The sequence below is a fragment of the Globicephala melas genome, chromosome 17, assembly GCF_963455315.2.
Source record: "Globicephala melas chromosome 17, mGloMel1.2, whole genome shotgun sequence".
NCBI classification, from domain to species: domain Eukaryota; kingdom Metazoa; phylum Chordata; class Mammalia; order Artiodactyla; family Delphinidae; genus Globicephala; species Globicephala melas.
This window is the reverse complement of record NC_083330.1, coordinates 51046067-51061354: the sequence shown is the minus strand read 5'-3', so window position 1 is coordinate 51061354 and position 15288 is coordinate 51046067. Positions and strand designations below refer to the sequence as shown.

General features: G+C 34.6%; 1 protein-coding gene across 2 annotated transcripts in view; it reads right to left on the bottom strand.

Moving 5' to 3' along the window:
* EMC2 (ER membrane protein complex subunit 2) overlaps positions 1–15288 on the bottom strand; it is a 52546-nt gene that overhangs the window by 23842 nt on the left and 13416 nt on the right. For both annotated transcript variants that reach the window (XM_030863097.2, XM_030863098.2), the window contains exon 5: positions 8124–8181. In XM_030863097.2, coding sequence (XP_030718957.1) covers positions 8124–8181 — 58 coding nt within the window. The remainder of the gene's footprint in view (positions 1–8123; positions 8182–15288) is intronic.

Below are 15288 nucleotides of genomic sequence, written 5' to 3'. Positions count from 1 at the left end.
ACTCAATCCTAAAGCCTTTAGGAAGAATATTAGACTTCAAATGTACGCCTTATTCCAAAGTCCTTCTGAAAATAGGTGAGGATTAAATTAACACAATTAAGAAACTAATTTCTTTGGGGCATATATTATCTAATTTCACCAGTTCAACAGAATTTGAAACATTTTTGTTTATTCATTTCATTTTTGATGACACTACTTCTTCCACAGGCAATATGTTAGAGCGGAGAGTCTAGGTTTTGAAATAAAAAAAAAAACAAGGAACTGAATCCCAACTCTTGTCACTTACGAGCTTTCTAACCAAGACCAAAACATCCGACCTGCCCAAACTTCAATAATACCACCAATCTCCAAGTATCAAAGTGAAGTATCTAACACAGTACACAGCATATAACAGTACTGAATAAATGTTATCTTCCTTCTTTTTTACCTTTGGTCTATGCTTAATATATATGTGTTAAACCTTGCCAAAAGCTCTGCCTATGAGATCTTTAAAGAACTGGCACAGGCTTGCTTAGTTTAATATTGATATATTGCCCCAATCCTTACAGGATTTGTATTAGCTGAAATGAGATATTGTATAGATGCAATGAAACTTGTTGAAAATACTGCATTCAAATGCCACAAATAAGAGACAAAAAGTCAAAGTATAAACATGAATAGCAACTAATACCTCTACAGTAAGAGATGTGGTATGAACACTGTAATGGACACCATTATTCACAAAATGAGTTTCGTTTTTTTAAGAACACCTGTCTAATATTAACTCATTTTCTCATTGATTTGACAAGAGAATCATGTCTCTACTGTTGAACAAACACCAAAATTTTTAGGTCAGCAGCATTTTGCAGAATACAGTTTATAAAGCACTGCTAGTGTTTCAAAGATAATTAATCTTTAAAAATGCCTTTTTAAAACACAATCCTTTTGTAAATAATGAAAAACAGAGGTTTAAACAACCTAAATGCATCAAAAGAGGTAGGATGAGAAGTAGGATCTCAAATTTCTGATTCCCATTCTAGATTTATTGATAAGAGTTCCTGAAACTGAAATATTACAGATTAATTTGTTACTATTATTTTGAATTATGTATATTTATAGTAGGTGGAATGCCATAATTTTATAACGTAAAACAGAAATTCAGTATTAACTTTGTAATAGCCTATTTTAAAAACTAAGAGTTTTCCACCTAACAAACACTTCAGTGAAGTATAAGCAAAGATTTTAAACATAAGGTTTTACTGATCAATTTGTGAAACATGCCCCAAAATCTCTACTATAATAAGCAATACACTGCTTAACCATGTAAGGCCTAAGATAATAGTAACTTATCTCCTAATATTATAAGGTTTAAAACACACTTTTAAGAGGTAACTATTCAACTATACAAAGCCAGTCTTCCTAATGAAACTATACATGACAGCTTAAAGAAAAACCTATATGGCAATCACTATCATACAGGCAACAATGGATCATTAAGTCACATACAACAGCCCTCTACAGAAAAATACTACCACATTCTGGCACAAAAACCATGATCATTTAAAATAAGCATTAAGCAGGGATTTCATTTCTGGCCAAGATGGAGTAACAGGGAGCGGTTGTACCCTCTTGCCTGAGACCATGAAAGAACTGTACTATATATAAAAACAACCACTTTTAAGGCACAGGACGACAGGCAAAAAAGGAGAGTTGATCCCTGACAGGCAGAAACAACTGAGGTGGGCCCTGACTGACTGCTTTGAGAGAGTTTCAAGGGTGCTGGGCAAGAAAAGAAAATCAGGTTGAGCTGTGAGTTCATAAGGAGCTCAGAGTCCAAGAAGATCAAAGAGGCTACAGTTCACGGGACAGAGTACAGGAGAAGAGAGAAAAATACAGAATGGAGACTCTAAAGAGATTCGCCTTGAATCTCAAGGGTTTCCCTCGAGTACTCAGGTTCGCACTGATCAGTGCATGTGTATGTGGAAACCACTACAGCCAAGGAAAGATCTACCAGAAAAGTTTAGGAGAAAATGTGCCCAGAGCTCACACAGGGCTGGGAATAGTGCCCCTTCCTACCAGCCAGACTGGAAAATGCCATGATTCCTGGGGCAGTGAACAGACTACCCAGAAGAACATAATGGGGAATTAATTAGTCCCAGTATAAACACTGTTCTGGTCCTGTCTAACAAAGACCCAAAAGGATGAAATTGTTTGCAAGTAACTTAATGATATCTCACAAGAAAGCTCAAACAATATATATAAGAATACAAAAATCAAAAGGAGCAAAGAGAACTTTAGAGCATGATGGTTTTGTTCATTATGATTGTGGTGATGGTTTCACAAGTGTATACAAATGTCCAAACTTATCAAATTATACACCTTAAATATGTGCAGTCTACTCTACATCAATTATATGCCAAAACAGTTTTTAAAATAGCACTAATTAGACATTAAGTAGAGTCTTGACTATCAATTTCCATTTATATTTCTTTCTTATACTTTTTATCTTATAAAATATGCCAATATTCTGAATTTTTCTATATTTCTTGTTTAGATCAACCTTTGTAAAAGTCAGTTTAAGTCAAAAATGAAAACTGTTCCACATTTTACAAGCGATTTTAATAATGGAGTCAGAATTTCTATTATAAACTATGCAACTTCAAAACATTCTTATGACCATAAATTTCTTACATACCTCTGTATATGTACAAGGAGCTAGCTAGCAATTTTTCCTGAAAGACATATCACATCTTAAAAAAAAATGAGGCCACGTAGGGAGAGAACCTAGAAAATGATTAAAGGGTTAAGGTCTACCAGCAAAATACAACCTAGAAAGCCCCCTACCCCAGATGTTGGGACACAGAAACAGACCACGCCAACAAAGGGAAAGCAGAGTTCCAAGTTCTTCTGCCTCCGAGGCTTATGCCGTGACCCTGGGAAATATGGCATTCTAAAAGCATTTTCAGGGCCTTCCCTGGTGGTGCAGTGGTTGGGAATCTGCCTGCCAATGTGGGGGACACGGGTTCGAGCATGGGAAGATCCCACGTGCCGCAGAGCAACTGGGCCCACGTATCACAGCTACTGAGCCTGTGCTCTGGAGCCCGCGGGTCACAACTACTGAGCCCACGTGCCACGGCTGCTGAAGCCTGCGCACCTAGAGCCTGTGCTCTGCACACAACAAAAGAAGCCACTGCAATGAGAGGTCCACGCACCTCAACGAAGAGTGGCCCTCGCTTGCCGCAACCGGAGAAAGCCCGCGCACAGCAACGAAGACCCAACACAGCCAAAAATAAATAAATAAAATTTATTAAAAAAAAAATAAACCATCTTCACTCTTGGCACAGAGGCAATTACATCTAATTCCAAAATAAGACTTCAAATATTTGATATATCATAACAGGCAGTTCACAATTGGAGGCAAAATCTGATCTTTCTGAAATATGAAATATAACTAAAAAGATAAGAATTATTGTACTTTCTTTCTGAAAGGCATTCATTCATTCAACAAGTATTTACTGAAGGCATATATGCTAGGCATTGTTGCATGCAATGGACATAATTTTTCCCTCAAAGAGCTTTCAAAGGATGAAAAGCCTACTTTTACTTTAAAAGCAGGCAAACAAAAAACTGACCGGTGTTGGGGTAATCTAAAGGATAAAAAGCTCACAGTGAGCCTAATTCAATACTTGATTTTGATGAGCTGGTGACGAAAATTTTCATACTTCAGAGTTATCCTTCTAAAATAACATTCATATCTAAGTTTGCATCATTTGTATATTTTTATTGCAAAATATACTTTCATCCAACCCCCATCCTCTTCAATTCTACTTATCCTAGGTTTAGATCCCCATAATCTCTAGCCTAAGACAGAACAGCCTCCAAATTACTATTTCATCTCTTTTCACCTCTTTCAAACCAACTCCCGTATTACTGACAAAGTTATCTCTAAAAAAAAATCTGGTGGAATTTCACTAATCAAAATTTGACTTCATTCTCCATTTTCTAAGAATAAAAATTAAAATTCTGGGGCTTCCCTGGTGGCGCAGTGGTTGAGGGTCCGCCTGGAGATGCAGGGGACGCGGGTTCGTGCCCCGGTCTGGGAAGATCCCACGTGCCGCGGAGTGGCTGGGCCCGTGAGCCATGGCCGCTGAGCCTGCGCGTCCGGAGCCTGTGCTCCGCAGCGGGAGAGGCCACGGCAGTGAGAGGCCCGCGTACCGCAAAAAAAAAAAAAAAAAATTAAAATTCTGTTACACCCAGTATCTTGTAATAACTTATAATGGAATCTAATCTGCAAAAAGGCCCAAATCACTATGCTGTATACCTGAAACTAACAGAATATTGTAAATCAACTATACTTCAATTAAAAACAAAAAAAAATGTATTGATAATGCAGAAAAAAATTAAAATTCTAAAGTGTAACATACCAGGAGGTTCACAAATGTAGACTTTCTTGTATCGCTAGTCACTCTGAACAATGAACCAACTAAAAGGTATAAAATATTGTTCCTTAGAGCCCTAGTTTTCCTCAGCAGTAAATCAGTCAGGAAGAAGGGGGAGGTTAAAACTTACAAAGAGCACCAGAACCATGCCCTCTCTTCAACAAGAATAGAAATGAAATTTCATGCGAAAATCGTGTTAAAGGAGGCAGTTCAAAAAGAGAAATACACCTGGCCCTTTAAGCCCTTTAGAAGGTATTAAACATCACTCATAATGCAAATTAAAACAAAGTAACATTTTTAACTAATTAGACTGGCAAAGGTTAAACACAAAAAAAGCTGATAATATACCACCTGGGAGGATACAGGGCAAGAAGCACTCTCATATACCAAATAAATGAGTATAGACAGCTAAAAAGCTGCTGTGGAGGGAAATCTGGTAACAACTATCAAATTTTAAAATACATGGACCTCCAGACTAGGAGACTTCACTTCTAGGAATCTATCCTACAAATGACATGTACTGCAACACTGCTTCTGGGAAGAATGTATCAGATACCAAGGGGACTTAATTAAAAGAAAGTTTTCCATCAAGACAGGGATTATATATCCATGCATTACAATGCTATGCAAGTACCTAAAGGATGAGGTAAAGGATGTGCTGACAGCACACGAACTTTAAAAGATATTGCTAGGTAGAGTATGCTACCATTTGCATTTCCAACCACTCTCCCTGTCAAAAGTGACACACATGCACACACACCTATTTGTGTGTGCATGAGAAAAAATTTCTGGAAGAGTTCTTAAGGAATTGTTAACAACGTTTGCCTAAGTGAAGGAGGACTTGAGATCAGGGGTGGGAGGACTTATTTTTCACCATATACTCTGTACTGTTTGTAATTTTTTAACATGGGTACATGTTACTTTTTTCAAAAGAATATTTTACAGCTTTTTAAAAATAGATGAGATGTCCCATTTAAGCAATCTCCCAAAATCTGAAAACTTCCATTTTAATCACTTTATTCTTTTTTCCCTAGGTAGGCCATGTACTTTAATAATGCTAAGGCTTACTCATGTCATTCATGGGATACAATGTCTTTCCCCAGCCTACCACCTTTGTCTTATTTAAGCCATACTCATCCTTCAAGGCCTACAAGGCTCAAAAGTAATGCAGCAAATCACCAGAGTCAGGATTCAATAAGTCTATTTCAAAGTCCATAATGTGTTCATTATATCATGCTATCTCTCTAAAAACAAAGTCAAGGATGGTGTCTAATTCATCCTGATAGTCTCCACAACAAGCATGTTGCAAGCACTCAACAAACATTTTTTGAAAAAATAATGAATGAATGAGAGGGAAAGAGAGCTCCTTAAAGCTTTAATGAACAGCCTCATTTCTATACTGGATATATAGGAACACAGAAGCAGATGAAAGAGTCACATGATCAGCTTTAGACTATGCAAAGCTCTACAGTATAAAAGCTTGAATTATAACTATCGTGTCTTCTACATAGTAACTTTACTGTTTAATATAAGTAAAGTCTTCCCCTACTAGACTTTATTAGTTCTAGGTCTTATATGCCTTTGTTTTTCTCCCTTAATGTCTAACACAGTGCTTTCTATGGATACAGTAACAGAAATAGTGTCTTTATTCTTAGTAACACCAACATTTTCGTGGCTCTTCACAGGTACTCAATAAACATTTACAGAAGGACAGAAGGGACTGAGGGGAGACTAGATAAAAATAATATTTGACGAAAGAATAGTACATCTAGCAAAGCTGAATTTAGTTACCTTGTTCTAAAATGTTTACCTAACAACTAAATAATTTAGTTATTACCCCCTCATACATAGTCTATGAGGGGAGCCAAACCATAAAACATGGAAAGTACTACAAAGATAGAATAATATTTAGTTACATATTATCTGAGAATCTGAAGTAGTGAAATACTTTATTTAAAATATGCCCAACTTAAACTGAGAGAAGTAAAATATGACTCCTAATTCAAAAAAATAAATTACAAACTATTAATCTTTTAAACTAGTATGAGAAAACTACATGAAACAACTTTTCAGAAATCTGATGTCATATTTCATATTACACAGAAATATCGCTGTGTAAAAAATGAATACCTTTGAAACTGTGGTAAAGTCTTAGAGCTGAAATAAGTACATGAGAAAATCTCTAGGAAAAGAAAAATGGGGCTTTTTATAAGGGACTGTTTTATTAAGACAGATGGTAAGCTATTAGGATAAATAAGATTTAAGGATTATTCAGAACTTCTCAATTTTAACTCTCTTTTTATTTGGGATATCTAAATTAACTGGGTTTTTTTAATAACAGGTAGGCTTGCAACTCTGTCAAAATTTTCCCTGAACTTTCTATATTTTGAGAATCCTCACAAAATGATGAATCCTTACCACTCAAATATCTACAAAACACAACACCTAGAAAGTTTCCAGAGAAAATATCCCTGGGGTGAGACTGTATTAAAAGCAATAATCTAAACCATTCCACAATATATATATACACATATCAAATCACCAAGTTGTGTAACTTACACAATGTTAATTATATCTCAATAAAGCTGGGAAAAAATATTATTCAAGCAAAAAAAAATACATATTCCTACAGGTAACAAAAGGGGCAAGGAGAGATCAGGGATTTATGACCAATAAATGCCTGGTATAAATGCTATCTAAAAATTGCATACTTCAATATTAACTTCCAAACTTAGCATAAATAATTTAAAATGAATCAAGTTACCAATGTTCAATCAGTATTTCTGCATCTTTTAATCCACAATCATACATTATATGACTTTTTAAAATGTATATTTTTAATAAACTACTTGGCAAATAAGAGAAAACCTTCACGTAGTTGTATTATGTGTTAACATAACAATCTGTCTCTATAAAGGGAAAAAACAAACTCAAACTGATTATTATTTAAAAACTCTAAAAATATTTACTTTACTTTAGCAGGCATATGTGTGTATGGATAGAATAATATGAAACACTGAAACGCCTGATACGTTATCTAGCATCTCTGACTTTTCATTTAGTAAAAGGTAAGTCTGAGGGAAGCCATTATGCCAATATAGTAAACTAAAATGTTCTCAATATTAAAAAAAAAATTTTCACCAGGGTGTTTTTAAAACAGATAAACTACATAAGTATATTTGAAACAAATCTTCTGCCCAATAAACTGAGATAAATATTTGTTCAAAATCAGAATTAAAGATGTTATATTAAGGAAAACATATACATATATATATCCCTACTCAGGTATAAGGAAGAAAGCAAAACTGAAAAAAAAAAGCCTTCATTAATCAATTCCATATACTAATTACTGAGGTGACGTCTTTCATTTTTGATGAAGACAACTAAAATATAACTACCCAAACCAGAGAAGGTAGTATTCCATAAACTTCAAAGTATTACAAAAACAATAAGCTCTGCTGTTTTTTTTTGCAAGCACATAAAATTCATTCTTTCTAAATTTCAACTAGCTTCTTTCTAATAAGAGATATTGTAAATCAAATTTTACTGAAGAATTTTAAACCTATTTTTTTTAAATGGCCCATCATGAAATATTTAAAATAACAAAATAGAACATGGTTCCATGTGTTTTTTTCCATTATTTCCAAAATAAATTAATTTCACTTCTTAAAACGAATTGATCTTCAGCACAACCAGCTAACTTACAGTGTTAGTTGGATCTTCTTGTAAAATTCGATCATATAGCTGTATAGCATCATCATATCTATTTAAAAAGAAAAACAAATATCAAGAATCATTACCTTAAAATTTAGTGACAAATAGTAAATACAGAAAATGATTAAACTGGCAGGACTTTATATGCATTTACAATTGCTACTAAGCCTCTTCTGATCTTCACATGACAGCAAGTTTGCTACAATGTCATTTTCTAAGCAAAAAAAAAAAAAAAAATGTATAAAGTATTTATAGAAAAACTTACTTCAAAAACATACTGATTCAATTTGGCCTAAATACAAAGGTAAAAACTAGCAGCTCAAAGAGACACCTTTGTGGTCCTAGTTATACATAGAATTACAGCTAATAAACCATGAAAAAAAGTTTAATTTTAACAAATATATTCACAAGGAAATGATCTAAGTATTAGTTCTCCTTTAATAAATATTTATGACAGCTTTTCTTAGTTGAGCTGGTGAAGTTCAATTCATTAAGTACCTATTAAGTATGCACACATAATACACTTTGCTGGGTTAGTCTCATATGGGAAATAGTTAACAAGTTTATCAAATGAAAAAATAATCAAATATGGCAGGATATAACTAAGAAGCCAAAATTAACATTATATGATACTCAATCAAAGGGAGGAATACATCAGAAATCACATAAAGAACTTTACCTAACAATATACTCCTATACACCGTGATCTTATTTGGAATACAAGGACATAGTCGAGTGATTCTGAAATTCCCTCCTAACCATATCCACAACCCCCAACTCCCTTCCAATCAATTTCTCCACTTCCGGATATAGATCTTTAGAGAAAGCAAAAAACGATGTTTAAACACTTTTACAGCAGTATTTATAAAACTAGGGACGGCAGATATACTCTTGTGATCTATTCTTAAGTTCCCTATGATAATTTTTTTATTTTTCTCTTAATGTTATTCAACACATGAATATTCTATACCATCATGGTGACACATCTTTTAATCAAACACCAGCCCACAATTTTAGTGACCAAGCCTGTATCTGTGGTTGTGGTCATGCCAGTACCTAAGAATATTTGACTACTGTAGCAGACTACTGAGAAAAATAAAATCAGACTTAATTTGTAAATATGTCCATACCATGCAAAAGTCCAAATAACATCACTGTACACTAAATTAATCAGACTTAGCAATAGCTCAAAAAAAGAAAATTAGTTTGGACACCAAACACATGATTATATAGTAGGTATGCTAGCCTCATAAGAACCTGCAACTATATGGAGAAAGAGAAAATAGTATCATTAAACAAGTATAAAATAAAGTATATAAACAGTATATAAACAAGGGCAAAATTAATGCCATAGAGCACGGGTTCTCACAAGACACAGTACATGAGAATCACTTGGGGATCTTTTCCCAACTATATAACTTCTAGGAAATATATTGGAAATGACAGAGGAAACTATTCATTCACTTCATTAATAGAATGATAATTTGAATTTTAGTACTTTCTAGTTTTTTTGGTATTTTATTAGAAACCATACATTGTTTTCACAGTTATATGAAAATATACATGTAAGGCACTAATACTGGTTTTATATTTGAACATATTTAAGTTATATTATAATAAAAAAAGTAATTTATGTAAAAACTGGGTGTGATGATTAGTTTTATGTGTCAACCACAGGGTGCCGAGATCAAATATTATTTCCGGGTATGTCTCAGGGTGTTTCAGATGAGATTAGCATTTGAATCCATGGACTCAGTAAAACAGATTACCTTCCCTAATATGGGTGGACACCATCCAATCCCTCAAGGGCCTGAATAGAACAAAGGCAGAAGGAAGAATTTACCTCTTTTTACTGCCTTACACTGTTGGAGCTGGGACATCTCATCTCACTTTCTCTTGCCTTCAGACCTGGTCTCAGACTGAATTACAGCACCAGCTTTCCTGGGTCTCCAGGTCACAGAGAGCAGATCCTGGGACTTCTTAGCCTCCATAACTGCCTCATAATAAATCTCCATTATATATATATGTATATGTATACACACACATATACACACATAAATATACATCCATCCCACTGGTTCTGTTTCTCTAGAGAGTCTTGCCTAATACACTGAAGGTCCATAAAAATTTACCTTTAGTCAGCAACGTTCTCAAATCTGCCTGTCTATTCTCCTGCATTACACCCCTAACAGACTGATTTCAGTAGTGAGGACTAGGCAACTACATATTTTTTAAATGCCACAGATAATTCTAATTCACACAATCATGTATGAGAATCAATGGTTAAAGGTCCTGTGTAACAAAAACATATAACAGCCACTCTTTCAGGAAAAAACAGTAAAACCTTACTAGGTAAAATGATGATATGAGTTTCAATTAAAGAATAAAAGCTTAAAGAAATTAAAGTTCACTAGGTTTCTTAGAAACCTGAGTTAATACTTAAAAATAAATTATTGTTACCATATCAATTTTTTGTATGGCTGGAAAGAGGGTAGAATGATAACTATTAAAATGTGTTAAAAAGATAATTTGAAAAATCATTCATCTTGGACTCTGGGATGTGCTTTGCTATTCACATATTTTAAGAACGGGCTAGGAACTCATACTACTTGAAGTAAAACAAAGTGGTATTAGAGTAGAATACTGATTCAGGAGCAATCCTTTGCAGATTTCTTCCATTCTGTCCTCTGATTCAAAACTATTTTCTGCTAACCTATAATAATACTATTTTATTTATTTTTATTTATCCATGCCCTTTGCTAACTGAGAAGATCCAAAGATATTAAAATATACATATACATAAACACATAAGCCAAAAGCCAAGAAATAAAAGGGTTAAGAAAAACTATATCTATAGATCCTATGTGAAAAAAGCTGCTACAATTGAGGTACAAGTTAACCCTGTCTCACCTAAAACACCAAGTTAAAAAGGTAAGAAACAACAAGCTGACTCTAAAATGAATATAAAAATTTAAGAGACTCAGACAAAATAATCTTGAAAAAGAAACCCACAAAGTTGAAGGACTCACACTTCCCAATTTTAGAACTTACTACAAAGCTACAATATCAATATTGGGATCGATACAGTGTGGTATATAATAAACATATACATCGATGGAACAGAATTGAAAGCCCAGAAATAAAACATTGCATTTACATTCAATTGATTTAATTGTCCAAGACAGTTAAATGGGGAAAGCAGTCTTTTCAACAAATGGTGCTGGAACAACGGGATATCCACAAAAGAAAGAATAAAGTTGGACACCTTCTTCATACTATATTAACTCAAAAGTGTCAACGACCTAAATGCAAAAACTGAAACTATAAAACTATTAGAAGAAAAGAGGTGTAATCTTTGTGACCTTGAATTAGGCAATGGTTTCTAGAAATAACACCACAATGACAAGCAACAAAAGAAAAAATGAACTGAACTTCATAAAAAAATCAAAATCCTTTGTAATCAAAGACACCATTAAGCAAGTGAAAGACAACTCACATAATGTAAGAAAATTTTTGCAAATCATATATATGATAAAAAACTTGTATCTAGACTATATATAAAGAACTCTTACAACTAAATAATAAAAAGATGTAAATAAATAAAGTAACCCAATTTAAAAACAGACAATGTGAACAAACATTTCTCCAAAGAACATACATAAATGGCCAATTATTGCATGAAAAGATACTCAAGATTTCTGGTTCCTGGTCTGGCACATAAAGACCTTGGAAGTCATCACTACCATCCTCGCAAGAAAAAAGCTGACCCAACAACTCTTCTTAGATCCATCAGACAATTAAAGTTACAGGGCAAACCACTGCATCCAAAATTGCGAGACAGGTGAATACAATCACAGCTTACTTGTGCAAAGGACTCCATCAAAAACTGTTACAACTAATAAATTCAATAAAGTTGCAGATATAAAATTAATATACAAAAATCTGTTGTGTTTCAATACACTAATAAGAATCTATCAGAAAGAGAAATTAAGAAAACAATCCCATTTATAACTGCATCAAGAAGAATAAAATACCTAGAAATAAATTTAATCGAAGAGCTGAAAGCCCTATATACTACAAACTGTAAGATACTAATGAAAGAAACTGAAGACACAAATAAATGAGATGATTATATCATGCTCAAGGACTGGAAAAATTAAGATTAGTCAAATGTCCATAGTACCCAAAGCAATCTACAGATTCAGTGCAATTCTTAAAATTCCAATGCCATTTCCCACAGAAATAGAATAATCTTAAAATCTGTATGGAATCACAGAAGATCTTGAGTAGCCAAAGCAATCTTGAGCAAGAAAAACAAAGCTGGAGGGATCAGGCTCCCTGATTTCAGACTATATTACAAATATACTATACTATACTATATATACTATATACTATATATACTATATATACTATATACTATATATACTATATTACTATATTATAGTAATCAAAACAGTAAGGTACTGGCATAAAAACAGACACATAGATCAATGGGACAGAACAGACAGCCCAGACATAAACCCACACATATATGGTCAATTAATTTATGACAAAGGAGCTAAGAATATATCATGGGGGAGAAACAGTCTCTTCAATAAACAGTGTTGGGAAAACTAGACAGCCTGAATGAAACTGGACCTCTATCTTTACACCATACAGAAAAACAACTCAAATGGATTAAAGACCTGAACATAAGACCTGAAACCATAAAACCCCTAGAAGAAAATGTAGGTGGTAAGCTCCTTGACATCAATCTTGGTGATGATTTTTTGGATTCAACACAAAAAGCAAAGTCAACCAAAGCAAAAATAAACAGGTGGGACTACATCAAACTAAAAAAGCTTCTGCACAGCAAAGAAAAACATCAACAGAATGAAAAGGCAACTTATGGAATTAGAGAAAATATTTGCAAGTCATACCTGATAAGGGGCTAATAACCAAAATATTATAAGAAATTATATAATTTAATAACAAAAAAACAAACAATCCAAGTAAAAGGGGTCAGAGCAACTGAATATACATTTTTCTAAAGAAGACACACAAATAGCCAACAAGTCCATGAAAAGGTGCTCAACATCACTAATCATCAGGGAAATGAAAATTAAAACCACAATGTGATATCACCTCATACTTATTAGAATGGCTATTATCAAAGAGACAAAACATACCAAGCGTTGGAAGGATGTGGAGAAAAGGGAACCCTTGTGCACTGTCGATGGGAATGTAAATTGGCACAGTCACTATGGAAAACAGTATAAAAGTTCCTCAAAAAATTAAACACAGAACTACCATTTGATCTAGTCAGTTCTACTTCTGGGTATTTATCCAAAGGAAATAAAATTACTAACTTGAAAAGATATTTGAACCCCCATGTTCATTGCAGCATTATTTATAACAGCCAAGACATGGAAACAACCTAAGTGTCCATCGACAGATAAATGGCTAAAACAGTTTGGTGTAAGTACAGCTGACCCTTGAACAACGTGTGGGTTAGGAGCACCAAACCTACGGCACAGTGGAAAATCCATACATAGGGGACTTCCCTAGTGGTCCAGTGGTTAAGAATCCGCCTTCCAATGCAGGGGATGAAGGTTCAATTCCTAGTTGGGGAACTAAGATCCCACATGCCACAGGGCAACCAAGCCCACGTGCCGCAACTACTGAGTCCACATGCTCTAGAGCCCGCATGGCACAACTAGAGAGCCCACACATCACAACTACTGAGCCCGTGCACCACAACTAGAGAAGCCCGCGTGCTGCAACGAGAAGCCCATGTGCCACAATGAAGAGCCTGCATGCCACGACAAACACCCAGCACAGCCAAAAGTAAAATTTAAATTAAAAAAAGGAAAATCCATATATAACTTAAAATCGGCCCTTCCATATCCAAGGTTCTACATCCACAGATTCAACCAACTACAGACTGTGTAGCACTGTAGTATTTACTATTGAAAAAAATCCACGTACTAAGTGGACCCACACAATTCAAACCCATGTTACTCAAGGGTCAACTGTATATACAATTGAATATTACTGAGCCATAAAAAAGGAAAGAAATTCTGCCATTTATGACAACCTGGATGGACCTTAAGGGCATTATGCTAAGTGTAATAAGTCAGACAGAGAAAGATAAATACTGTATGATCTCACTTACATGTGGAATCAAAGAGAACCTGAGCTCACAGATACATAGAACAGATTAGTGGTTGCCAGACAAGGGAATGGGGAGTGGAAGAAGTGGGTGAAGGTGGTCAAAAGGTACAAACATCCAGTTATAAGATAAATTAAGTCCTGGGGATATAAATACAGCATGGTTTACTATAGTTAACAATACTGTGTTGTACATTTTAAAGTTGCTAACAGAGTAAACCTTAAACATTCTTATCATAAGAAAAAAGAAATTTATAACTAGGATGATGGATGTTAACTAAACTTATTGCAGTAATCATTTCACAAAGTACACATTTAACAAATCATTATGTTATACACCTGAAACTAATACAATGTTATATATCAATTATATCTCAATTACAAAAATAATAATAGGGCTTCCCTGATGGCACAGTGGTTGACAGTCCACCTGCCAATGCAGGGGACACGGGTGCGTGCCCTGGTCTGGGAAGATCCCACATGCCGCAGAGCAGCTGGGCCCGTGAGCCATGGCCGCTGAGCCTGCACGTCCGGAGCCTGTGCTCCGTAACAGGAGAGGCCACAACAGTGAGAGGCCCGCGTACCGCAAAAAATAAATAAATAAATAAAATAATAATAATAATAGCTTCTGTACCTTGAGTGCCTGTGAGGGCACTACACATATATCATTATTAATTCCCAAAACAACCCTGTCAAGTTGGTAATATTCTTGTTTTACAGAGGAGTAAGGCTGAAAATCTTAAATAATTTGCCAGGTCAATAGCTAATAAATCCTTAGAAACAGGATAGGAAGCCTATTTTACTCCAAAGCATGATCCCAATTCCACTAGGCCAAAGATGGTAAATGGATTACACTCTGATGTCAAATTCTATTTAAGGAGAGTAACTTGGCAGGATTTAGGCTGAGAAGCACTCTGACACTATTCTGAAGCTCACTAGCAAAAGATCTTGCACAATTAACGATGTTGCCATGGGTATAGAAGGACCTAAATGTAAGAACCCATGT